General features: G+C 45.9%; 2 protein-coding genes across 6 annotated transcripts in view; one reads left to right on the top strand and one right to left on the bottom strand.

The window, feature by feature from the left end:
- kmt2d (lysine (K)-specific methyltransferase 2D) overlaps window positions 1-12,464 on the top strand; it is a 31,502-nt gene extending 19,038 nt beyond the window's left edge. For all 5 annotated transcript variants that reach the window (XM_079359254.1, XM_079359252.1, XM_079359253.1 and 2 more), the window contains 17 exons: window positions 26-258; window positions 351-3,338; window positions 3,435-3,584; window positions 3,682-3,846; window positions 3,967-4,114; window positions 4,598-4,679; window positions 4,780-4,952; window positions 5,132-5,256; window positions 5,349-5,478; window positions 5,744-5,865; window positions 5,958-7,320; window positions 7,411-7,547; window positions 7,723-7,853; window positions 8,674-8,959; window positions 9,075-9,148; window positions 9,244-9,352; window positions 9,451-12,464. In XM_079359254.1, the coding sequence (XP_079215380.1) occupies window positions 26-258; window positions 351-3,338; window positions 3,435-3,584; window positions 3,682-3,846; window positions 3,967-4,114; window positions 4,598-4,679; window positions 4,780-4,952; window positions 5,132-5,256; window positions 5,349-5,478; window positions 5,744-5,865; window positions 5,958-7,320; window positions 7,411-7,547; window positions 7,723-7,853; window positions 8,674-8,959; window positions 9,075-9,148; window positions 9,244-9,352; window positions 9,451-9,543 (6,509 nt within the window). In that variant the 3' untranslated portion in view covers window positions 9,544-12,464. The remainder of the gene's footprint in view (window positions 1-25; window positions 259-350; window positions 3,339-3,434; window positions 3,585-3,681; window positions 3,847-3,966; window positions 4,115-4,597; window positions 4,680-4,779; window positions 4,953-5,131; window positions 5,257-5,348; window positions 5,479-5,743; window positions 5,866-5,957; window positions 7,321-7,410; window positions 7,548-7,722; window positions 7,854-8,673; window positions 8,960-9,074; window positions 9,149-9,243; window positions 9,353-9,450) is intronic.
- A 988-nt stretch (window positions 12,465-13,452) lies between these two features.
- acvr1ba (activin A receptor type 1Ba) lies at window positions 13,453-26,661 on the bottom strand. The gene is made up of 9 exons (XM_079359354.1): window positions 26,450-26,661; window positions 18,176-18,412; window positions 17,801-18,061; window positions 17,390-17,620; window positions 17,101-17,268; window positions 16,798-16,954; window positions 16,504-16,628; window positions 15,958-16,088; window positions 13,453-15,718 (listed from the first exon to the last, which is right to left on the bottom strand). Exons 1-9 carry the CDS (start codon window positions 26,511-26,513, stop codon window positions 15,593-15,595), a joined length of 1,500 nt encoding a protein of 499 aa, XP_079215480.1. The 5' UTR covers window positions 26,514-26,661; the 3' UTR covers window positions 13,453-15,592.
- Between the last annotated feature and the right edge of the window lie 355 nt (window positions 26,662-27,016).

Raw genomic sequence — 27,016 nt, 5'->3', positions numbered from 1 at the left:
ATTATGTTTTCTTATTCTGATACAGATGATGCAGAACAGCACCAGTATGAGGAATGGCTTCTTCACACTCAACAGTTACTCCAAATGCAGTTGAAATTTTTGGAGGAGCAAATTGGAGTTCATCGTAAATCTCGCAAGGCTCTTTGCGCTAAGCAACGCACTGCAAAGAAAGCTGGGAGGGAATTAGCTGAGGCAGATGCAGAAAAATTAAAGCTGGTTACCGAGGAGCAGAGCAAAATTCAGAAACAGCTTGACCAGGTGTGTACTAATCAGGTTTACAAAGTTTTCCGCAACAAAGACACTTTATATCTTTGTATACCAATTCATACCCGTTCATAATTTTACTCTAGGTACGCAAGCAGCAGAAGGAGCACACCAATCTCATTGCAGAGTACAGGAGCAAGCAACAGCAGCATCAACAAGGCTCAGGTCTTACCCCAGGTCATTCTGCACAGGGCCAACCACCACACATGTTTCCCAAGATGGGTGCTCAGATGGTTATGGGTCAGCAGGGAACCCCAGTAATGGGCCAGCACCCTGGCATGATGCCCCAAGGTGGAATGCCTGTCAGAATGCAACAAGGGCCCTTTATGGGTGGAGCCCAGCCACAGCATCCTGCTGTCCTGAGAGCCAGTGGCGCAGTGGGTGCAAGGCCTCCAGGTCCACCTGGTGCTCCAACAGGATTTTTCCCACAGGGGCCTGGAATGCAAGGGGCAGACCCCAGGCTTCTTCAAGAGAGACAGCTTCAACATAGAATGCAGATGGCAAAGCTCCAGCAACAGCAGCAGCAGCAGGTGATGATGGGCCAGCAAGTGATTCCACACCCAAATCAGCAGTCTGGCTTAATCCCTCAGCCACAGGCTGGTATGATGAGAAATCCACTTATGGCCCAACAACAAGCAAACCCCCAGCAGATTATGCTTGCTAACCAAGCCAATCAACAAGGCATTTTGCAGGTTCCACAAGGAATGGTTGCAGGTCAGTCCAGGGCTCCAATGCCACAGAACCTTCCCGGAGGACAGCCTATTAATCATGCTCAAGGCATGATACCAGCTCAGCCAGGGATTATTGGGAACCATCCAGGTGTACCACAGCAACAGAGGCCTCAGATGATGATGGGACAGCAGGGAATGGTTGGAGCTCCAGGCCATCCGGGTCTCAGAGGTCCTCAAGCCCAGTTGACTCCTCAACAACAGAACATTCTGGCCCAACGCATGCTTGCATCTCAGCAGCAGCAGCAGCAGCAGCAACAACAGCAGCAGCAAAATGTCGCGAAGAATTTGGTCCATCTTCAGCAGCAGCAAATGGTGCAGCAAAGACAACAAACGCAGTTGATTGGTCATTCTAGCCAAGACCAAGGAGGGCACTCCCAACCCTCAACCCCACTGATGGGTTCCTCACCTTCAGCAGGAAGTATCACACCCCAACCACAGGGTGCTACAGACAACCAAAACTCAGCCCCCAAAGAGGTTGGGATCAGCCCTGATTCAAGAACACCTCCACAGCAGATGGGTCCTTCCACTACCAATCAGACTTCCCAGCAAGGCACTACAAATGATCACCAAACTGAATTGGGAAGACATCAGTTACAACAGCAGCAGCAGCAACAACAACAACAACAGCAAAACCAGGCTTATATGGCCCAGCAACAACAGACAATTTCTCAGTCTGTACCTGAGCAACAAATAGGTGTTGTTGGGAACCAACAAACCGGTGTGCTTCAGCACCAACAAGTTCAGCTCACTCTCCAAAGGCAAGCTCCACTCGGTATGGACAAGACTGGTTTGATGACTATTAAAGAGGAAGGAAAGCCAGTTGATTTCTTAGCTCAGCAACAACAAACGGCTCAAAGTGCCATGCAGCAGTCACAAGATCCTAGCATGCAGCAGCAGATCCTTGGCCAAAGCCACGCTGGGCAGCAACAGGCTGTGGTAATGGGGCATAACCCACAGCAGCAAGCTCTCATGGCCCAGCAGCAGAAACAGCAGGCCATGATGGGCTTGATGAGAGCCCAGCAGCAAGGGATGATTGTACAGAGGCCTGGACTCCCACCCGGACAGATCCGCACTCCAATCAACATCCAGGCGATCATTGCTCAAAACCCTCAGCTCCGGAATCTTCCCCCAAACCAGCAGGTACAGCACATTCAGGCAATGATTGCCCAGCGGCAGCTCCAACAAGGGCAGATGATGCGCATGTCAATGGGTCAAGGCCAGCAAAATCAGTTACAGCCTCACATGCCCCCGGGACAGGTTCTACAGGTTGGGCAGCAGATGCCAGGGATGGAAGGCCAGCAGATACCTTACGGAGCCATGGGGAAGCCAGTAGCGATTGGCCCTCAGCAACAGTCAGGCATAATAGGTCAGCAACCTGGTGCCGTTCCTCAGATACAGCAGGGGATGATTGTACCTGGGCAACAACAGCCACAAGCAGGGGAGATGATGCAACATATGATGAGAGGTCAGGTACCAATACCCACTCCACAAATGGATCAGGGCCGTATGATACGGCCAACATCTCCTCGTCAGCCTTTGCCGAACTCTCCTGGGGATCCAAAAAGGCATGCATTTAGTCAGGCCATGGGTATGCGTCCACCCACCCCCAACCAGAACCAGCAAGCATTAATGGCTGCTGCAGCTGGACGCATGCAGGGCTCTCCATCCAATGCATATTCTCCAAGAGGTCCCTTCGGCATGAGCCCAGCCCATCCAGGATCCCCCCACTCATCCCATGTCTCCTCACCGATAGCTGACAGCAGGGCTGGGAGGGGGAGTCCATACAGCCAAGTCAAGGCATCTCCACTCAGGTCACCTGGAGCGAAGAGTCCTCTTGACTGTCCAGGAATGAAAGTTGAAGCTCAGACATATACCAATGAAACATCGCAGACAGCCTCAGGTATCCCTAACGGTCCACAAAAAGGCATGAATGCACAGCAACATCCCCAGCAGGTCCCAGACAGCCACATTACTGACGCACAACAAATCTCTAGAGGAGGTGAGCTTTGCAAGATGACGCTACAGAACATTAAACAAGAACCAAGAGAGGTTCAGTGTGATGGTGAGGCTGAGGCTCATCCTGGGGCTATAAAGCGAGAAGCAATGGGCGACGCATCGTCATGTGGAAACAATACAGGCCTTTTTAATGCTGGAGACCCTGGAACTCAAGGCCCTAGGTCTGAGACCGGACAGCAACTTCTGCAGAAACTCCTGAGAACCAAGAACCTTCAGCTTGCTGCGCAGAGGCCCTCTGAGGGCATCCACAATGAGATCAATGGACACATCAACAGTAAACTCGCAATGCTGGAACAAAAACTTCAAGGGACTCCACGAAACATGGAGGTATGTTTTGATTTTGTGCATTCATATTTTTTTTTTTTTAACTATCATTATATTTTTGTGGGGGAGAACTTCACCTCATTTTCTCAACCCACACAGGATTTACAGTCTATATCTAAAAGAGCTCCTGCACAGAAGCCAAAGCGCACTAATAAGGCAGCTGGAGACCGAGGGCCCAATGCACGCAAGAAAAATAAAAAGGAGGAAGTAGGAAAAAGTGCAGAAGCCCTGATAAAGCAACTCAAACAGGTACAGTTTTTCACTTTAAATCTCCTTCAAAAAATACAATTTAAAAAATATGAAGTGTTTTGTACATTATGTTAAACAGTTGACATTTACCTTCCAGGGTCTGTCTCTGCTACCTCTGATGGAACCATCAATTACTGCCAGTCTGGATCTATTTGCCCCTTTCGGAAGCAGCCCAGCCAATGGTAAAGCCCCGCTCAAAGGATGCTTTGGAAACGCAGTGCTGGACAACATCCCAGACTACTACTCTCAATTACTCACTAAGGTATAACTGAATGTCAACATGCACCAAGGCTCGCTCTCCCAGGCTTTATTATTGGGTAACGCTTCTTAAAGAAAAAGTCTTCAAAACATTTAATGTGAAAAACGATTTGTGCTTTTACAGAGTAATCTCAGCAACCCCCCAACACCCCCATCATCACTGCCACCTACTCCTCCGCCCTCAGTACAACACAAGCTGCTGAACGGAGTGACTCCTGGGGAGGAACTGTCTGAAGCTCAAAAAGACACAGAGCAAGCTGAAGAACCAATGGGTAGGCCAAGAGGGATTTGGCTGTCAAACCATTTATTCATAAAATCACAATCAATCGCTGAAATTCAGTAGTAAATAATGATTGATAGCATTTTCATATTTAAATTTCTTTATTTTACAATTCAAAACTTTTTTTAAGTCCTATTAACGCGTAACTGATGACAAATGCCACAACCTGAGCTCCAGTCAGCTGCAATGAAAAAAACAAAAAAAACACCTACTGTGGGCTGTAAGAAAAAAAGCATGCTAATGCTAATAAAAGTGTTTAGTGTCATTGGGTGGATGTTACTTTGACTCAATAAGGGAAAATAAGCCGTTCAGAAATGCAGCAGTGTTCTTTTCCATCTCGACAGGGAGACACCTCGGTGTTATCCGTTGTGTTTCTGAAGGGACAAAATAGCATGTGATTAAGAAATAAATGCTGACAGCCCTTTATAAATAGATGCATCTATATGTTTACTTACACATTGAATCTTCTCCCCAGATTCCGTTACAGCGGAGGTGAAGAGTGTAGACATCCTCGCAGCTCTCCCCACTCCTCCACATAATCAGAACGAGGACATCAGGTACAATGGGACTACTCTCCTGGGTTCTTTGTAAACTTGAAAAAGTATGGATTTATTGTTGGTGATCTTCTATAAATGTCATGTTTAACTATTTTCACAGGATGGAGAGTGACGATGAGGATGCCTCAGAAAGTATCATCCCGGCGTCCTCCCCTGAGAGCAACATAGGAGATGCAACGCCTCGTTTCCCCCACCTACGTGAGCCCAAAGAGGAGGAGACCGAGAGAGCAATATCCCCCATCATCCCCGTCATCCCTCGCACTGCCATCCCAGGTATTATACAACATTCAGACCACTAATTCCCTGAAACAAAAGCTGCGGTGCACACGCACATTTTTGGGAGAAGATCCTGAATGTGGTGTATTAACTCTTATTGTTTGAGCATAATCTAATTTGACCTTTTTATTGTTAAATATATTCAAAAAGACTGATTTGCATATTTTCATTTGTAGCATTCCCAGAAACCAAACCATTTGAAGAAGCTGAAAGTAAGGTAGTGTCCACATCCAACCACTGGGACAAGGCCAAAAACAACGAGGTGTCGGTTACCTTCATGTTGTCCTCGGCTGCTGCCAAGGTTTGACACCTGCCTTCTCTTCAAGTCTCGGTTACCTTTCCTTTGCTTTCTTCACAGTGAACGAATCCTGAACTGATTTTTATTTCTTCCAGAAACTCAACCATGTGATGATGGCCATGGCCCAGCTGCTTAATATCAGGATGCCCGGTTCGTATGAGGTGACTTTACCTTCCCAAAACCCTGACATGCCTGGAGTGGATGGGAAAGGATCTGGACAGTCAGGTATGTATGACAAGATTATGGTTTATTTTTCATGTAAAAGTGATAGTAATTAAACATAGTAATGAAAAACTGAAAAATATTTTAAAGAGATGAACATGACTGTTTTGGTTTATTCACTCTCTTTTGATGTACAGATATTGTGTTTAGTTTGAGCAGTAGTAGTGTGACGACACTGCTAAATACAGATGGATAATAAACATCAATGGAAGAATATAAGTGTACTGATCCAATAAGACTAAAACTGAAATATGGTCGTGTTTTCTAGGGGCGTTGTGCACGAAGGACAGCCCGTCACCCAGCCAGGATGAGTGGCTGAGACAGTTTGACGTTTCTCTGCCAGGCTGTACTCTGAAGAAACAAGTGGACATCCTGGCACTTATAAAACAGGTCATTTGAGGATGCGTTGTTTTTAATTGTTTTAAAATTCCTTCTATGAAGTGTCTTTTTTTTTTAAGCTGTATCTTTTTGCATTCTTCCAGGAATTCCCAGATAAAGAGGATAAACCAGCTCAGCACTGTTACACAACGAATGTAAGCGACCTGGATGTGCGGCACCTTCCTGCTTTACCAGTGGAGGAATCTCCGCCCCCATCGCCGTCCCCTCCGCCTCCTCCACCATCGCTCCCAGCTACTGAAGCTGAAGCTGAAGCCACAGCCTCTCCATCCCCTTCTCCCTCCAATCCCCCCATTGTCCAGATCAAGACTGAACCCGAACAGTGTGGTTATCCCTCTGCTGAGGCTGCTCCACCTGCTGTAGTCCCAGAGTCCGAGCCCGCTCCTCCAGAGTCGGTCACAGAGCCAGAGACTCCCTCTGAAGTTCCGGATCAAACCGCACCTACGGAAGACCATCAGAGTCCTGCCCCAAAGGAAGAGGACTCGGCCACTGATCTGGCTCAACCTCCTGAAGATCCCAACGACAGCCTGGAGACTTCCCCGAAGGCTGTAAAGCAGCGCAGGCCTCTCTCCCCTGATGAGGAGGTGGTCCATCCCAAGGTGAAAAAATGGAAGGGGATTCGCTGGAAACGTCTTCAGATCGTCATCACAATACGTAAGGGCGGTTCTAAGAAGGAGAGCAGCCGCGAGGTGTCGGAGCTGATGGAGCGCCTTCGCATCACTCTTCGACCAGACAAGCTGCCCAGAGATAAACGAAAATGCTGCTTCTGCCACGAGGAGGGGGACGGAGCAACAGATGGGCCGGGCCGACTTCTCAACATCGACGTGGACCTGTGGGTGCACCTTAACTGTGCCCTGTGGTCTACAGAGGTGTATGAGACGCAGGGCGGCGCCCTCATCAATGTGGAGGTCGCCCTGCGTCGAGGATTACGGACCCTTTGCGCATACTGCCAGAAGACGGGAGCCACCAACAGCTGCAACAGGCTTCGCTGCCCGAATGTCTACCACTTCGCCTGTGCCATCCGAGCACGCTGCATGTTCTTCAAAGACAAGACCATGTTGTGCACCCAGCACAAGCTGAAGGGCCCCAGCGAAGACGAACTCATGGCGTTTGCAGTTTTACGGCGCGTCTACATCGAGCGCGACGAGGTCAAGCAGATTGCCAGCATCCTGCAGCGAGGCGACAGGATTCACCTGTTCCGTGTCGGCGGTCTCATATTCCACTCCGTTGGTCAGCTGCTTCCCTCCCAGATGGCTAACTTCCACTCGCCCACTGCGATCTTCCCCGTGGGCTACGAGGCCACGCGCATCTACTGGAGCACGCGGCTGCCCAACAAACGCTGCCGCTACCGCTGCCGCATCAGCGAGGACGATGGTCGGCCGCTGTTCGAGGTGCGAGTTCTGGAACAGGGCATGGAGGACCTGCAGTACCGTGACACTACTCCAGAGGGTATGCACTTAACTCTGAGCTGATGTTACACTGTCATGTTCCCTTCTCAACCTTCATGTATGGACTGACTGTTTGTCTCTTTGTGTGAAGGAATATGGGAGCGAGTGGTTCAGCAGGTGGCGAAACTCCGAGATGACTCGTCCATGTTAAAGCTGTTCACTGAACATTTGAAGGGGGAGGAGATGTATGGCCTCACCATTCATGCCGTCATGCGCATCACTGAGTCGGTAAGAGCGTCTCTTCGTATAAAAGAATCTACCCGGCGTCACTGTTTGGTGCTCATCGTCTCACACTTATAAGTGAAGCGGACACTTGTTGTCTGCATAAATGAAACAATAGTAGTCTCCCATAGTAAACTACAAACGCGTCTTTTGATTCTCTGTAACTTTGTGCACTTTTCAGTTGCCTGGAGTGGAGAACTGTCAGAACTACCAGTTCAGATACGGTCGCCATCCACTCATGGAGCTCCCTCTGATGATCAATCCCACAGGCAGCGCTCGCTCTGAGCCCAAGGTTCCCACACAGTGCAAGAGGTGAGGAAGAAATATTTGAGTGATAAGTCACAGGCAGCTGGACTGTGTGATCCCATGATTAATGTGCGGCTCACACGGCAGGATTTTCAAATTGTCGGCCGATTTCTCAACTCTTAGGGACCACACACACACACACACACACACACACACACACACACACACACACACACACACACACACACACACACACACACACACACACACACACACACGTGATTCCAGAGTCAACAAACATGGCGGACGAAGAGGACGCAATGGCGATCATTTGTGCTGTTTTTTTATCTGAAAAACAAACAAACAAAAAAAAACACGTTTTAAAAAGAAGAGGCGGTGCGTCATGACAGCCGTTTTATGCTTTTGATTTTTGGATTCCCTGCATGCTCCTGACGTTTCCTCACCACTACGTCACCTCGCTTTCTGATTGGCTACACGTCACAGTCAACGGGCTCGTGCTCGTTTTCACGAGGTGGTGTGTGAGCAGTCTCAACACACCACACATGGAAGGATTATCTTATAAGATTATTTTACGGTGATCGAGGCGTCTTTAAGATTATCGGAAGGGGAGAATCTGGGCCAAAATTGGCCTCATTATCCTGCCGTGTGAACCGGGCATTACTCCTGTATCTTGTTAATTTAGCATCCTTTAAACTGACCAGTCAGAAAGGATTTTCAGTTTGTAGCCAACAAAGAAAGCAGAAGCTCAACAAAGACTTAATTTGCCGTATCGGAGTTTGTTGAAATCAACAAACCATGCTTCTCTGAATACATCTGACAAATAACAGGATCCACACTCACAGTTTCTCCTTCTGTTGGTTTCAAGGCCTCACACTCTAAACAGCACCAGTGTGTCAAAGGCCTACCAGAGCACCTTCACTGGAGAGCTCAACACACCATACAGCAAGCAGTTTGTCCACTCCAAGTCGTCCCAGTATCGTCGCCTGAAGACTGAGTGGAAGAACAACGTGTATCTGGCGAGGTCACGCATTCAGGGCCTGGGTCTGTACGCTGCCAAGGATCTGGAGAAGCACACCATGGTCATCGAGTACATCGGCACAGTCATCCGAAACGAAGTGGCCAATCGCAGGGAGAAGATCTATGAGTCACAGGTACACACATGAAACAGTTTGGATATGAATATCCTACACCAAACAGAGTTTTTTTAGTTTGAATGTGTGCATCATCTTTTTTTTGTTTTGTTTGTTCTCCTCTTCTTTTATTAAGAACCGTGGGATCTATATGTTCCGCATCAACAATGAGCAGGTGATCGACGCCACTCTCACAGGCGGCCCGGCTCGGTGAGTGTTCATTTGTGATCTGATGTCATATTTTTAACAGTTGTGTTTTTAATGTATTGTTAATTTTTTTTTTTTTCTCTTCTTCCTTTTTCCAGCTACGTCAACCATTCCTGTGCCCCCAACTGTGTTGCAGAAGTCGTAACATTTGACAAAGAAGACAAGATTATCATCATTTCCAGCCGCAGAATCCCCAAGGGAGAGGAGGTACAGTCAACTTAGAAACTAAAAAAAAAAACATTTGATCAATATATTTGAACGCTTGTTTATGAAGTTCATTGTTTTCGTCTTCTCCCTGACCCCAGCTGACCTACGACTACCAGTTTGATTTTGAGGACGATCAGCACAAAATCCCGTGCCATTGTGGAGCATGGAACTGCAGGAAGTGGATGAACTAAGCAGAAGAAAGAAGGAGGGAGAATTTCCCCTCATGCAGGTGCCAGAACACTCTCGCGCCAAAGCCTTTGAAATCCTACATAGCCAGTGCATAAGCTGATCTGAAAGACGAGCAGGAAGGAGGCGTGGACACCTGTAGCCAAAGGTTTGAAGAGCATTAATCAATACAAGCAAGCAAACTGTCAACAGCAACCTGATGGTGCCACTAACTTTCATGTTTGGACTAGTGAACCACCCTCTCCTCGAGTAACCCCCCCCCCCCCACCCCCCCCCCCCCCCCCCCCCCCCCCCCCCCCCCCCCCCCTTGATAAGCTTACAGCGGCTGGAAAACAACCTTCAACATCTACCAAATGATTCCCCCTCTGATATCAATACTCGACGATAAGCCATTTTTAAAAATACTAAGAATGAACTAATGATGAATTTTTTTTTTTCTTTTTTTTCTTTTTTAATGTTTTAAGTCGGACCTATCACCTGTCCCACCTGACCACCCCTCCCCCTTTGCCTCCCAGAAAAGGCACTTTCCCATCAAGTCATCAATGAAGACAACACGGATATTTGGCTAGCTAGACAATCTCGATGTGGCTCTGCGTGAGAACTGCATATGATCGATGGAGAGAAAGAAACTTAAAAAAAGAAAAACCTAAAAAAAAAAAAAAAAAAGATGTAAGTTAATATAAAAACGGAGATGCTATTGATCTGTGGCTCCAGAGGCACCAGATGTTCTGACTGTTTGGAGTCCCATGGTGGGTTTATTGGACCCAGTCTACCTCAATGATATCGCGGGAAGTGACTGCTTTGTATAAAAAATGTTAACTGCTACTGTGGAAGGGGGGGGGGGGGGGGTTATGGGCTTCTCGGACAAGCAGGGAAACTTAAGCAGCAGGTTTGCTCTATCTACTCTATGCTGATTCACAATAATGAGCCAACATTATTATTATTATTATTATTCATGAATTGTTTATACAGAGGAATTATATGACAGTTTTGATAAGATGTTGCATTAAAATCACAATCAGAAGCTTAGCGGGTGTCCTCCATGCCACCGAATCATCCTGGATATTCTTTTTTTTTTTTTTCCTTTTTGTTCTTTGTGTCTGGACACCACGTTGTACTCTGTGTGGAAGCACAATAACACCCACCTTCTAAGTTGCTTCAACACAATAATAGTGTGAGTGTGTGAATGGCGCTAGTATCCGAGGACACTCTGTCTTTGAAGAAGACGACCAAGCGTGCAGTTGAACCATGTTCATTACATTGAAGTCCCCCGCTTGTTGAAAAACCAGCTGGTGGATGCATGACTACTGTCCCATGAAATGCTTTTTACTCTCCCAACAGGTCTCTTCACAACTCAACCTTAAACCTAAAAATCATGCCTCTTCCTCTCTGTGTTCTTTAGTGGACTGTTGTTAAACTTTACTGTAGTAAGTCTTCCTCTGCCTGAGTCCAGCCTGCAGTCTCTCTACTCCCCCCCCACCCCTCCTTGTAGTGTGCTTTTTTTCTAGTGCTGGTACTGTCCTCTCCAGGGCTGAACTTGATGGCAGGGAAAGACTTATTGGAAAAAAGGGCATTTGTTTTCATTTCTATGTAAGATGAATGAAAAAAAGTCTTTAAAGGGAGCTTTGATTATAAAAAACAAACAAACAAACTCCACCTTCCCATACTACTTAGTTTCCTCCTCCCCCTAACCTAAGACCTCACATGAATTAAAAATGCAAAGTTGTACAAACTGTATATAAAGTATATGCATTTGAGGGGCAGCGACTCTTTATTCAGCCTCTTTGTAATCAAGGAAGTCAAAAAGTGTAGAGATAAAATTGAAAAACGACAACAACCACTGGATATCATTTTAACAAAGATAAAGCTGTATATAAATATAAATATATGTAAAATGGCAAACTAATATCTTTATGTATATGAACCAGAGTGTTTTGCATTTACCTGTTTTTTCTATTAGTGTTTTTTGCTATAAGATCTCAGAGACGAGTTTGTTAAAGTAGGTTTGAGAAACGCGTCCGCTAACTCTCTGGTGAGACGAGAGGCCGACGTGATGACACAAACACTTTGGATTCATGCGGAGTGTGCTGGATTATTAGACATGAAAATCACTTCTCGAGTACAGCAGTACAATGGTGCATAGCATTTGTATTTATGTAATATTGTCCGTGTTTAATTTGTTTCTTATTTATGCTACTGCTTGTTGATTACCAAAACCTGTCCCTTAATCGGTCACAATTGGATTACTATACTCTTGAATGGAAAATCTTGAACTCCCTGGACTATTGTTAGTGTTCTGCTTTTTGATATCTTCCCTATAGAAGTGAATGTGTTGGTAAACCTCGTGAAATGGTTCCTTGGCCTAATGTTTGTTATGATGTAAAACTCAGTCGACCCCATACTTAACCTGGTAATGAATTGCACTCTCATAGTATAATGGAGACCTTCTCTGAAGTGGTAGATATTGATCAAGTATCTGAAGCAGTGATATATATAAATATATATATTTTTTGGTATGTTTCTATTTCAAGGGAAGACCATGATGAGACATTATGCCGCTCACTGGATTTTAGCCTGAATAATTTTTAACTTCTCTGAATCTTAATTTAAGTTCTCTGCATATCTTTTAATTTAATAAAGTTTGCTCGAAAAAAATTGACGTTTTTTTAACCTCACCTACTTTTTAAAAAGATGTTGCATCTGTACAGCAGAGATACTTTTAGGGAATATGAATAAATATAATGATCATTTTTATTGTATGTGGCATGTTTTGTATGGATATTATTTTGAATTGTACATATTTTTTTCAGGACGCAAGAGGTTGCATCTCTTTATATACAGCTTTCCCACTCCCCTTCCCCTTCATCTTATTTCTTTGTCTGCTTTTGTTTCTTGTAAAGGAAAATAAAATGCATTTTAAATATGTGCTCATTCTTACACATTGTTTTATTGAACATCAGACAACCTGAGCTTAAAGGGTTTTTTTTTTTTACAGCAGAGCATGAAGTTGAAATCTCTGGTAACTTTCTACCATGGTTTTCAAATGTTTACTGAAGGGGAGCACCACATGTGCAGAGGCTGTTGTCCTCCAGGCGGGCGGCCCGCGTGAGAATCTAGTCTTTGGCTCCTCTCAGTTTTATATACTTTATTAATCCCTTCACACTGTTATCGTAGAGACATGCTGCTTCCGTCACACAGGCCTGAATCACAAGCAGGACCAGGTGACATGCATTAATGAAGAAATGTCAGAGTGCAGCAGCTGCCCCCCCCTGAACTGGTGGGGGTTTGGTGCTTTGCTCAAGGGCACCTTGACAGGGCTCGAGAAGTGGTCTGGCACCTTTCCAGCTACCAGACCAACTTCAATATTTTGGTCCGCATCGGGACTTAAACGGGCGAGCCTCTGGTTCCCAGCCCAATTCCCTACAGACTGAGCTAATGTGAACCAAAATGTCGGATTCCATCCACTGTTCCGTCTCTACAATAAAACTTAAAAATAAATCTTTAAACATTTGCCTATAAAGTGTTCAGTACGTTTGCTGAAGGTCTTGTGTAAGCACAGCTAATGTTTCATTTGCTGTTCAAACTGGTCATTGATCAGCCCAGTGGGTGTCGAGTGATCGGCTCTGATGGTATCAAACTAATCTGACGCAGTCCCTCTGCGTTGGATTTTTGATTTGAGTGCGCTGAAGCAGGTTTTTAACAAAGTCGTAGAATTAAAGAAAAGACTAAATGCAGTGTGTGCAGATCTCCATGTTTGTTTCTATGTTGTGCCTGCTTTGATGCAAAGTGAAGCTCCCCACCACACACTTGGACACCAACGTAACTTCCTGTGGACACAGTGTGCAAGTACAAAAGGAAGAACGACAGTAGAACATGAAAACACAACTTCACGCGCTGAATGAACACCAAGTCAGTTAAGAAAAAGAGGAATTTATTGTTTATTATCTATGTACAGTCAATGTATTCTGAAAAGATTTGCACATGATTTGAAATCTAGAAGTTGAACTAAGGAACAGGATGTCTGATGGCAACAATTCAAATATGGACAGGAGTGTTTGGACTCTGAATTTTGGTTCACCTGACAGCAGCACATTTCTTGACCCCAGCTCGCCTCCTCTGACCGGCCTGCTGAACACCTACCCACATTAGAAGTAGCAGCAAAAAATTTTAGGGAACAGCCAATGACCCGAAATAAAGGAAAACAACGAGGAGGAGGACGGACGGTTCACGCTCATCTACCTCAGTGCGGAGGACCCAGTGTTTGAGACAGCATGCAAAATGGATACTAACATGACATATGAATGCTGGATCATTTAGGACATAACTAACATGAACTCAAGTCCATGTGGACATAACAGTGCAGAGCCCAACGGTGACAAACGTCAGTGTAATACTTTCATAGTTTTAATCGGCAGACAGTCTCCGAGCTGCAGACGACTAAGTAGAATGAAAACATGCGGTTCCACTTTACAGCATGTCAAGTCTCTGAAGGTAAAATGTCTAAACTACTTTTCACATAACTGTACGCTTCCCTGTGAGAACCGTCGTTCTCTCTGAACAGCCATCGGCAGCATCAAAAGTCAAGGTTACACGGTCGCTCTTAAAATATTCCAGTGTCATTGAGAAAGAAAATTCCCCCCTTAGGACATTCAGTATGAAGAAACGGCTCCGCATCACTGAGCTCCGACAAGAGCTCGAGGACGCAAAACCAATCAAACAAAAGGAAAACAGAAGTTGCAGCAAAATACATTGGGATCAGTAGTACCACCAAATTTGCCATGAGAGGAGCAAGTTCAGAAACAACAATCCAGCAGATGGCAGTCTTTCCCTGGCAACGTTTAAACCATGCAAACCCATCAAAACAGACTTTTGGAAGTACCGTTCAAGCTCCTACCACTGCACAGACGTCTGTCTGGTTCTTGTTGCATAAAAGAGAAAATAAAAACAGGTTTAATATACAAATCATAAATGTACCCATCATCAGTAGTGTCTAATGTCAGAGTCAAAAGAAAACACCCATCATGATGTCTTTACACAAAACAATAGATTTAAAAAAAAAAATTCATTGCCATTTCATACGCCTCTTATTTTGCCAACCAACAGGGGGCGCCATAGATGTGTCCATATTAGCACTCAGTGTCTTATTGAAAGGAATGCAACATTCCCCTTTGTGACTGAAAAGATGGTGAAGACGTGGACTGAACTACGTTTAAATCAAGGCTCTGGCGTTTGTTTACGTCTCGTCTCACAGTGTTCATTCATATGAAATAAAAACTATCAACAAATAAATAAAAACCATCCCAAACATTTATCCCTGCCACATTTCAAACTAATACCACAACTGGGACCGCATCGCCTATGGGAAATCCTGCAGGTGTGACAACTGGTGAGGAAGCTACAGTGGAGTGCGACTCATTTCTTTTTTGGAGGAGATCCAAGTGAAGTGATTAACACGCTAAATCTGCAGCGTTTCAAACCTAACCTTCGACTCCCTAAAACAACATGCTAGTAGTTCAGACAGATTTAACCACAGATCCCCTCTCCCAGCGACGCTCTTCCATGTTGGATGGACAGAAAATGACAGTTAAAAACACTTCTGGACTTTCCTGGGTGAGCTTGGGAACATTGATAAAAAAATAAATTTAAAAAAAAAAAAGTTCCAACAAAAAAAAAAAAAAATCTCCCGTCACTGTACAACGGTAATTACTCCTGCCATGGGAAATGCAAATGAAAAAAGTTTAGTGTGATGATATTAACAGTGGTAGTGCTGTAATGTTGTGGCCCATGGAGAAGATCAAAATGGGAGACACAAAGTTGGAGGAGAGATAAGTCAAGAAGGGGGGGGGGGGGGGGGGGGGGGGGGGGGGGTGTCTCAGTAGTTTTGGCTAAAAAGGTGAGGTAGGCCTCGTCACAACTCTGAGTGTGGCTTTGAAACTGGCAGGGTTTTCATTTGCAGTCTTGTCTTTAGTGTTTTTGTTTTTCTTTCCTATGGGAGTGTGGTCGTCTGGTTGTGCGTCTCCAGCACGTCTCGTCTCTCTCTCTCTCTCTCTGCGCTCACATCTTCACATCCTCCTCCACACTGAGCTGAGACAGGGTCTTCTTGATGCGCAGGGCCGTCAGTCTGGCCGCTCCGTTGGAGTACCAGCACTCCCTCATGATCTTCCCCATTACGCGCAAGGACTGCACAGGAAAGAGGAATGACTTATTAGTCCAAAATCTGGATCTTCTTCAAAAATGACACGGATGGAACACAAATATTTTGTGAAAGATTTCACAAGTCCCATCGACCAATTTGGATCCTATCTTCAGAAACATTGATATCTCACATTTTAAACCTTTAGTCAATAAGAGTTTTATTTTATGTCCTGTATTCCACAAACATTCTTTCATATAAAGTAATAATGTGAAAGGTGAATTACCTCATAGCTCTGCCACCAGTTGGGCACATTGGGCCGAAGTTTCTGGTCACACACTACCTTCCTCATTTCTTCTATAGAGGGGTCAGAGGGCACCAGGTCATAGTAGGGCAGCTGGTACTCCTCGTGTATACCTGAAGAGAACAACAGAGCGGCCTCGTCAGTCTTTCATAAAATACAACATGAAACAAAGTCAATACTAAGCTCTGTGTTTGTACACCGAAAACCCAAAATTCAGAACACTGCTGTGTTTATTTCGACGAATCACTACCCACCTGGAAATGTGTGCACGTGGTTCAGACTCATATTACACCCTCTACACACACTGATATAAAATGTATCAAAAATAACCGATAAACTTTTCTTGCTTTAATTTCAACACCTCCCCCTCCGTTTCCCCCGGCCTTGAGAATGTGCGCGTGCGTGGCTCTGATTACGGCTGAACACATTTTACTCTGACTCACGAAGGTCGCTTTGAAAAACATGAGACCCCCCTGATCATCACACTCATCGTCTGTCATCATCAACTGTTTGGGGGGGGGGGCTTACCTCCTGCATTGCAGCGACGTGCAATCTCCCAGTACACCAGGCCCAGTGCGTAAATATCAGCACATTTGAATGAGTCAAAGTGTTTCATGTTGATGGTTTCGTCCAGGACTTCTGGAGCCATATACCTTCAACGACAGAACGGACCAAGGTTAATAAGTGCACGAAGTTCACCATACATGTTTTGAGTTAAATCAAATTCTGAGATAAGAATCTTTTGAAAACCATTAAAAAAAAAAAAAAAAAAAAAAAAGTACAGGTGCCTGCTTCTAAGTGATTCAAGATGGAACCCTTTACCTCTTAGTGCCCACGCGCTGGTTTGGCGCTATATCGATAGTGTCTGTGATGGACTCGTGGCGGACTGCCAGGCCCAGGTCGGCTATCGCACACATGCCGTTCTTCTTAACCAGGATATTTTTAGACTTGAGGTCACGGTGAGCAATGCCTGGCTTACCTGCAGGACGACACACAACACATCATTACGTTTTGCGTTGGCTCAGCAGAATGTGAATAACTCCCGTGTGTGCGCGCTGCTTGTGCTTATGCATTTATTCATGGTATTTGGTGCGTGCCGCGTTCAAACGGGGCGCTCTGTCTCACCCTGAGTGCCCAGGATCTCCATGTGGAGGTGCGCCAGGCCGCTGGCAGCTGACAGTGCCAGTTTGATCATGCCCTCGATGGTGACAGAGTAGCGGTTTAGGTAGTCAAAGAGAGAGCCGTGCTCATGGTAATCCGACACCAACCACAGCTGAGTCCACGTGCCGTTATCTGAAGGAAAAAAAACCCCAACATGATCAACATGTCCAAGGTTCATAGATAAATGTGCTTGAACCAAACGGAGCGTTGGAGATGTTTGGATGTTCACGTCACTGCCCGGAAACACTCGCACCTTTATTGTCTGCTGCGATGAAGCCCAGGATGTTTTCGTGGCGCAGCATGATTGTCTGATAGATCTCGGCCTCTCTGAACCAGGAGCGCTCCTCTCTGGACGAAAAGATCTTCACCGCCACGTCTCCTCCCCTCCACTTCCCTCGCCACACCTCGCCAAAGCGACCCTTTCCGATTATCTCCTGCAGCACAATGGTCCTGGCCACTGTCCGCTGCACAAACAGGGGCAAACCTGCAAGAAATAGTTGGGAGAAAAAAAAAAATCAGGGTTCTGGGTACCAGGATCTATTCATCTATTCTGGCTAAAAACTCTTTGATTTAGAAATCAGAGGAGTGGCACGTTGTTGTCTTTAAGAAGTTCACTCATGATTTATTTTTAACACATCAAATTAAATAAGCAGCATTGACTGACCAGAGCCAGATCCTGAGGTGGACATGTCATAGATGAGGTCCTGCAGGGTCTTGTCCTTGGCCAGGTACAGATGGTCACAGGATGGGTCTTCCACCTCCAGCCTCTGTCTATGACTGTAGGCCCTCTGATGATACTGGAACAGGAACACACCAACCATCAGCAGCACACAGAGGAGGAAAACCGGCCCGGCGATGACCGCCACCAGCTCCACAGGACCCCAGGAGCTTCCTGAGCCCGACCAGTCCCCCTCCTTTGTTGGGACTATGAGCGGGAAAAAAAGAAAAAAGAAGGAGGTGAGTGATTTAAATCTTACAGACTGTGACGGTGTGATTAATGTGCCTTAAAGAAGGTGGCTGTTTGAAGTCAAGCCCTCACCTGGGATCTTCAGGTCAATACTGTTGCAATAATCTTCATAGCAGCAATGTGTGTTGAGCAGGCCCTCGGCGCTCAGGCAGTAGAAAGGTTGTCCAGGGGGGACCAGGTTTTCCCGAGTGATACAGATGCGTACGTGCTGCTCCTTGCCTTCGATGAAGTACGTGGAGGCCATGCAGGCGCCATCTGTCTCGCATTCAAAGCCCGACTTCTCACAGGTTGTGCAGTTACAGTGCAGAGCTTCAGATAAAAAAAAAGAGAAAAAAAAACAGAGAGGGTTAGGTTACAAAATTGCTACAGTCAAAATGCAATTATGTCTCTTCTCATTTTGTCCAGCTGGGGGCGACCTAACCCCACTTTCTTTCTAACACTGATGTAACTCGTATGGCTCCCCATTTAGTTGAAGGCATTTTGTGCTGTGAAGACTCAGAGCAGCCAGACAGCCCTGAAATCAGATCCTTCACTGCAGATGAACCCAAACACACTGGGTGGAGACGGACCTGCCCAGAGGGAGAGACAAAGTGAAACCCAACAAGAGGAGAAAGCTCCTGCCAAATTCCCAATGCAGCACTCTGCTCAATTCGTCTCCTCGCTCTTTCTCACACTGACACAGAGAGCGGCCACTTTTTAAGCTAATGAGAAGGGGGGGGGGGGGGGGGTTCATTAACACAGAGAGGGGGCCCATTAGAGCCGACACAATGAAACTCCTGCCACCGCTGTAATAAAATCATGGTGGGTCAATCTACACACTCAAATGAGAAAAAAATAATAATCTGCACAAATCTGCCTTCTCTGAAACAGAACGGAGAAGAGAGGAAGACATGCCGACTGATTCGATTTTGAGCCACAACGCAGGCTTCACATTTGGAGAAAGGTAGCGAGATAGCCTTGGGACTTATTGAGAAGTGTTTACATGGGAGAGACAGGAAAGTTGATCCTCTGTCTGTATTAAATCAGACTGTCTGGCTTGACATCAGCTTCACAGGCCAAGAGCTGATTCCTTGTTCAGAAAAAAAACAAAAAGGCTGCATGCAAGGACAGGACCACCAACCCAACAACAACAACAACAACACAGGAGGAGACGCAGAGCGGAGAGGATTATTGTCCTTTTGGGAAAAAAAAAAAAAAAAAAAAAAAAAAAAAAAAGAAGAGGCTCGGGGTCGGTAGTGCTGCGGACAATGTCTTATCCAGAAGTGAGAAAAGATTTTAAGAGTGGCAAGCTTCCACTAATCCTCAGTGTCTTACCCCGGCGGGTTTTCTTTGACCACTTGAGCCCACTGATCCTCCCCTCTTTGAACCGAGTCGGGCCTCTTTCAGGAGGTGTTAGCAGGTTTAGACACATTCTTTGTTTGTGACGATTCAGAAAGAAAAGAAAAAAACAAAACGAAGAATAAGTGAAATGACTAAAATCTTATTTCACCATCAGCATGTAACACTCAAGTGTCCAAAACCACAACGCGTGATGTCATAGGAGCGGTTTCCACTAAATTGCTCTCTGGGAGGTTGTATTCTGTGTGGGAGCATTTTTGCATGCAGCGTGAGAGCTGATGTGTCTCTGCTTGTCCACAGAGTGTAACGGGAAATGTGGAACACTTGAAGCAGGTTTCTTAGTCGTATTCCTCATCCGTTTGGTGTTTGTGTGTGTGTGTGTGTGCGTGCGTGGGTCACGCTTCTTCACAAGTGTGCGGTGGGGAGGAAAAAAAAAAAAAGGCTAAATGGTTTCCAAATTCACCACAGTCTGCATACAGATGGAATTTCCTGCCGATTACGCAGACGAGAATCCTGCTGGTCCAGATAAAAATAAAAAAAACAAGGGGAAAAACAAGCCGTGCACAACATCAGGCAAATCTGCTGCATTAACAGAGTTAGATAGTTGAGTTATTGAACACACAGAAGGAGGAGCAGTGAGCGCTTTGAAAGCTCCATGTCGCTCGAAATGCCTCGATAAATCACTACTTCTACAAGGAGAGTTTTTAAAGTTCTGAGTGGGATAAATCCAGCTTCAGTTCGTGAGTCACTGTGATCCATCCGTCTTCTTAGAAAGAATGACTTGAAGAGGAAAAAGTTTTGGGAAGTCACAGAGGTTTCCACATGAGGCTCACATGTCATCCAGCTGGAAGCTTTAATCAAGGCCCAGGGCTATGAAAGAGCTCGCACAAAACTCCACCAGTATGATTTATCATCCTGAACAAGTTAGCGACAAAGTAGTGATGAGAACACAGTGAACATCCATCATGGAGACTGTGTGTGTGTGTGTGTGGTAGGACACATGGGACACAGACAGAAGCTCAGGATGGAAAGCAAACATGTGTGAAGAGAACACGTTCCCTCCTCCAGTTAACCAGGCTCGGTTTGTGGTCTACCCAGTGTGGACAGTCTTCTCTTTGGTTGAGGAGGAGCGGCTAGCTGTAACATATGTTAGCCTGCGTCTACACAAACAAGTCACACTATGGGCAGCTACTAGAGACAAAGACAGCAGGGGTTGTTTGTTTGTTTTTAATGATCTGAGAGACGACTCCATCTGCAGCATTACATTAGATATGGTTATACATAACAGACTCAGCATTGGTTTGCAACACAAAGCTAATAAAACCAAATATATTACTGCTGAACCTCAGTGGGGGAAAAAAAAATTAAAAAATAAATCACTGAAAACACTACTGAATACATCCTCGTTTCTTCTGGACATCAACACAAAAAGAAAAAGAAAAAAAAGTTGAGATAACTAACCCCCCCCCGCATCAAGTTAGTGTTCGGTTGTTTGTTTGCACAGTGCTCTGCAGACCTCACTGGATTCACAGCTGAAATGTTACAATGCTGGACGTGAAGGCAGAGTATCAAACCTAAACACACAGATCTGGGTGACGGCCGGGGGGGGGGGGGGGGGGGGGGGGGGGGGGGGGGGGGGGGGGGGTGCGCGGTTTTGGAGTGAACTCTGCTCTTGTATCCACATAATTGGTGGTCTTTACACTGGGCCTTTGTGTGGAGATTAAGACGACATGAGGAGGGATTGGACTGGCCTACTCCGACAAAGAGCGGAGCGGAGTGGGGGGAGCTCGCTTCTGCATGGAGCAGGAGGAAGGGGGATGGGTGGCGCACAGAGGACACGCCGGGGGTAACAGTAACAACCCCCGATGGTTTTTTTTTGGGGGGGGGGGGCTGCTCCGGGCCAGACAGGATGGGGGCAGGTCCCAAATTTGCCAGGACAATATGGAGGACTGCTGGGGGGGAGAATTGGGACTTACAGGGGGCCCCCCCAGCTGTGATCGAGGTCTGTCCAAGAGACCAGCTGCGACCATCATTAAAACCCAGTCTAGACTTTGACTTATGGGAGGAGGGGAATAACAGGAAAAAGGGAACAGAGGGGGTAAGAGTGCTGAATGAAGTGCAGAGAAATGGCTGCGTTGAGCTGCTGGTGTTCAGAGTTCCAATCATTCCGTTCGTGTCGAGACAGGAAATGGCAGACAGCGAGGAAGAGATTAATAAAACATTGTTGCCATAACCAGAGCTGCCTTAACTTGGACCCATTTAAAAAAAAAAACACACACAATAGTCCCACTTTAAACACACGAGCCGAGGTGACCCTGTTCTGGTATTTGTTGTTTTGAGCTACTCGTGCGGGGCATGGCCTGTCAAAACGGAGCTTTGTACGTTTCCATCATAAAGTCTGTGGAAGATACTCCGAGTGTGCTCAGCACAGGGCTGCGAGGTTACACAAACAGAGCTGCTGTGTGTGCGTGTGTGGGGGGACGAGTCGGCGACACAGACAGTCGGGTCCCTGCGTGCACGGGGAACAGAGCACCATCACCAAAATGCACTGGCTGAAATTCGATCCGTACAGATACCAGACTGAGAGCTGATCAAGACAAGCAGACGCCACCAGACAGTGTGAGTGCACAAAGACGCGGGCGCAGACACACACACACCACAACTGTGCCCTAATCAATGCTAGGGGAAGGGAGGAAAGTCATTACCTTTGTCTGCATCTCGGGGTCAGATTACTGATCTGATTCTAAAGTGATGTCTCTGGGGCCGAGGCTGCTCCTACTATCTGTACCGAGCACCACGCTGCGCAGCCTCATCCTGACTGGCTGCTCCACCGTTTGTCTGATGCACTGGATGACTTCAAAAGTGTCCGCACAGACTCACTTTGTGCCTTTAGCCAAATTTAACTGGAGACCACAGACATGGTCTATTAAACATAGCACTGACTTAAAAGTTAATAGATGTTTTTACAAATTAAAAAAAAAATAAAAAACTTGAATTCTGGCAGCAGCTTCGGCTTCAAGCCTCGAGGAAGAAGAAGAGCTCAAACGTGTGCTTCGGATTTCTCTCTTTACATTGTTCCCGTTAACAAACACTGAGGTACTTTTTTCCCCCTTCTTTCTCACTTACAGAAGTTATTCACAGTTTGATATTTGCCTCACTTGGTCAAAAGTTCATCAATGGCATCAATAAAGTACACCTCTGTCATAGCATTAAAACCTTGCAATGACTGGGCCTTAGTGCAGAAGATCTCCAAACAATATCAAGACCTAACAGTCGAGTACGACTAAGTGACATCGAATCAAACAGCTGTTTCTAGAATGCATTTTTATCATGAACGGGGAAAAAACCCAAAACAAAAACCCCCGAAGATGTTGAACAGAAGTTAATGGAACTAAAGGAAGAAGACAAGGCACAACAAAATGATATCTCAGATAGAGAAATGCAACTTCCAGGCTTCACGCTGTGATGATTTAGGAAATAAAGTCACAAACAATTCTAGTGTAAGACATTAACAATCAATATCGCACAGCGGTCGATGATCGCAACATGTACTTCTTTACAAAAAGAGAGAAACTGGACATCCTGAAATAGAAAGTAAAACACACTTCAGCTAGTTTCAGACTTGTGTCACAACAGACGGAGTAGAAGTTATAAATGGACTTAATACGCTCTCGATTAATTGATTAAATATGTTTTAGTAGCTGACCATCGTTGGGGATGTAACGGATAAAAGTCATCACGAAGGTTGCTCACCTCCCAGCAGAGCGAGACTCATCTACAGCCCCAAAGAAACAAACCAAATACTCCTACAAAGAGACTGTCATGGAAGATGGGTGTCAGGTTTTAGCCTTACAGACATGAACTGAAGAATCTGCTGAGGGTCTTTTGTTGGGACCAAAAAAAAAGGTCGAAAGCATTTCGGGGTACGGCAGCTGCTGCAGCTCTCATACTTATCACCGACTTCTACATGTCACAAAAACCTTTGAGATGACATTGCTAGAGTGTTGAGTGAATAAATGGCGAGGGGGAAGTGGGCACCTCCAGGTGAAATGACTTGCTCCGAGGTTGGATTAATCCCAAACGTTAGTAAGAGAGGGGAGCTGGGTCAGTCAGAGGCTGTGCTGTCTGCTGCATCAATTAGGGCTGTATGCCTGCAGGCCAACGGAGGTCATTAACAGCATTGGTCATTATGGGGGGGGGGAAGCAGACCCCCATGGACCTGACCCGACTGTGACTGGCTCAGTTCCACATTATAGATGCTGCTGATAAACACTGATTCCTGAAACTAGAAGAACATTGCATCTCGAGGATGTGCAACTCCATTCTTAAATATTCAGCAGCAACGATTTGGCAGAAGAAAAAAAAAAAACAGCAATCTATCCAGACAGGCCTCGATAACTGCTGAGATTTTTATTGTGGAAAAAATAAAAAAAATCTCCCTTTCTAGTTCAAACCAGCTGGAAATAGTACAGGGCCCTTTCGCTGTCCAAACTCTCGTCTCCACAGACGCACACCTTCTGAACCCGATCACTTCAAACCTTCCTCCGTACATTCCCTTGGCTCTGATCTAATGGGCAGGTGCACACACGTTCACGTCTGCTTTTGTGCTTTCTCCGACAGAAGTTATTCACGTCACATGTGACACTGAACAGCACCTGTGGCAGAGTTGGGCTCGGCACAGGTACTTCAACTGAATAATCCGAGCGGCCGTGACTTGACCCTCTCCGCTTCTTTTATTTTACTCGGAGGGACATCAGAAGCGGAGAGACCGACACGGCGCAGACGAGGGCTGCAGAGATAGCAGGAGCTCGTCTAACCAATAGGCTTACTTCATGCTATGGGGGGGGGGGGGGGGGGGGGAAACGACACATAGGATGTTTGGCCTTTGGGCCCTCCTAAACTCTGTGGTGGTGAGTAAGTGGAAGCAGAAGTGGATCCACGGATAATAAAGTCAAGATTACAATCTGATAAAGCACCAGGACAGAGATAGAGAAGAGAAGGGCGGGGGAAAAGAGAGGGACGCGCCCTACCTCAAGGCAGTGTGGTTGACAGTAGCCATATCGCATTGCTATTGTTTTCAATATATCCAGGCACGCTGCGTCACACAGGCATGTAAGGCCCATAACACCAGTGACCCCCCCTGGTCCTTATGCAGCCGGCAAACACGTGACTGATTAATCAAACCGGTGAGTGAAGTGTATTCCCACAAAAACAAACTCGACTTGCCACAGGCACGGAATCGGTTCCAGCGTTTCTACTTTCAGGTCTGTCTGGTTTCAGCCTGTGCATGGTGTAATCCATTTGTAGTGTTAAACCATGGGTCCAGACAGGCAGGCTTGCTGTGGGCCCCCTTTTCACTACAGACCATGCCAGCTGGACAAACTCGTCTCCCTCTGTATGCTCAGCCCAGCAGAGACCCCCCCCCCCCCCCACTAACAGATCACTGTTAATGTTGGAGTAACCCAGTCAAACCAACTGACCACACAGGTGTGACACTTTTGCTTGCACGCCTTACACGAACCCATCAACCTCAATATGCTGCGCCCTTGTCGGAAGTTGGCGGGGGAGGAATATTCATGCGATTCTTGGACGATGACTCAACTGTTTAAAGCTCAAAACACTTCATTTAAAAACAGATAAGCCCGGTCAGAAGAAGCGTGTCCCTTTGTGTCGTATAGTTTATCTGTCGGCTGGCAACTTGCACCACACTAAGTCAGCGATGCAGAAATGCAGACGTGACAAGAAGGTGAGAAAAACTGTAACTAAAGCTAGACCTGTGTCAAACAAGACTGTGCAGATCTTATCTATAAGTTGTCTAATAGTGAATTTATTGGCAGGGATTTCATCATCACTTGATGGGACTAAAAACGTTTAATCTGGATTCAGTTTCAGAGAACATTTCGCTGATGAATGTAAAACTCTATTATAGGAAAAGGTGGAGCAGGGATCATCATTTTCTTAAAATGATGAGGGTTTGGAGCTAAGTGAAAGGTGATCGCAGCAGAGGTAAACATCTTGAAGTTTAGAGCAACATAAGCTCATTTGAGCCTGTGGTGTGAAGTGGGTATCAGCTGCTCCTGCAGAAGGGGGGGGGCTTGATTCAGACAGAGGCAGTCCCATAACTCGAGCCTCAAAAGGGGACCCCACTTGCCACATTTCCATCACAATGAACCCAGACTTCAACTCTGACTTCTGTCTGGGATAGCTGAATGCGCGGCTGTTGTCGCCCTATGCCAGCATTCACTTTGTGCTGGAGGCCACTGAGCAGCCTTTTCACTCCTTACAAACAGAAACCAAATGGAGGAGCTGCCAGTGTTTACCCTCTTAGGGGAAAAAACACACATTTAAAGCACAAAGTAGGTTTGGCTTCACGCAGGGAACTCCTTTTCTGCTCTTCCTAGCCGAGGAGAAAACACAGCACTTAACATGGAAAGAAACTGGAAGCGACTAAAACGCACAGGGCAAACTAATCTGCTTTCATTACACAGTGTAGTTCCCAAGTGATAAGCAGTCACAAGCCAGGGAGAGATTGTTTTGTAAATATTTCAGCGTTATCAGACACAGGTTGCACCAGGGACAGCGGTGAGCTAGGTTTGTAACAAAACACGTTTTATTCCATTGTGTAGATTAAAACTAAGAGTGAATAATAAACAAGAAATTAACTTTAACAGGTTGTTTACGGTCATGTAGCCACCGTTAGCTGGCGCCTCGTAACAAACAGCCCCACCATGTTGTTGTTGTGGTTTAGCTACTTGCTCAATAACAACCACTGATACGCCGGCTTGTTTCTCACTTAAGAGATATCAACATTTTGTCAAATTTAAATGGAGAGCACGACTTTTTTTTCGGCGAAATACCAACGCTGGGTTTAAGGTCGACGCTAGCTGGATACGGTTAGTCAAATCCCCGGTTCAGAGCGCCATGACGATGAGCGACAACAGGCAGTGACTGCTCAGTCCGGGGAAACACATCGAGACAAAGCCGGAGAGCTGCTCAGATCAAACTTACCATTACAGACCGCCACCGAGCCGAGCAGGGCCAGCAGCGTTAGGGCAACTTCGTTTAAAGCCATTTCTTCTGAATTCCCATCTCTACGCGATGAAATGCGTCCAAAATGTATGAGTTATTACCACGACGAGACCACAGTCCGACCGCACACAAACACACCACACCGCCAAATACTAGCCAGCCAGCCAGCCAGCCTGGCGAGTGACGTATTTAAAGGGGTGTGTGCGTGTTTAAAGGGGAGGGCCGCGTGCTGCATGCATGTCCCCTTTATGCCAACGAGGTCACGGCTGTATTAGCAATAAGAAGTTTTACATCATCAGAAGAGTCATATTCTCAGGATATGTTGTGCAGGAAAACTTTATTATCGCCTACACGATGTATTAGTTTATGGTTTTACTGAAGACTATCTTGTTGTTATATTAACATACAATATCTATTAATATAAGCTAGGCCTATATTCAATAATCGGCAAAAACTATTGGGTAAATAGGGTTAAAGGATTTGAATACATTGTATTATATTGTTGTTTGCGGACAGACAATCATGGGGCTGTATGTCAGCAGTTAA

Source organism: Symphodus melops, assembly GCF_947650265.1.
Source record: "Symphodus melops genome assembly, chromosome: 13".
In the NCBI taxonomy this organism is placed as follows: Eukaryota; Metazoa; Chordata; class Actinopteri; order Labriformes; family Labridae; genus Symphodus; species Symphodus melops.
Note: the sequence above shows the minus strand (reverse complement) of the source record. Positions and strands in the feature narration are given on the sequence as shown.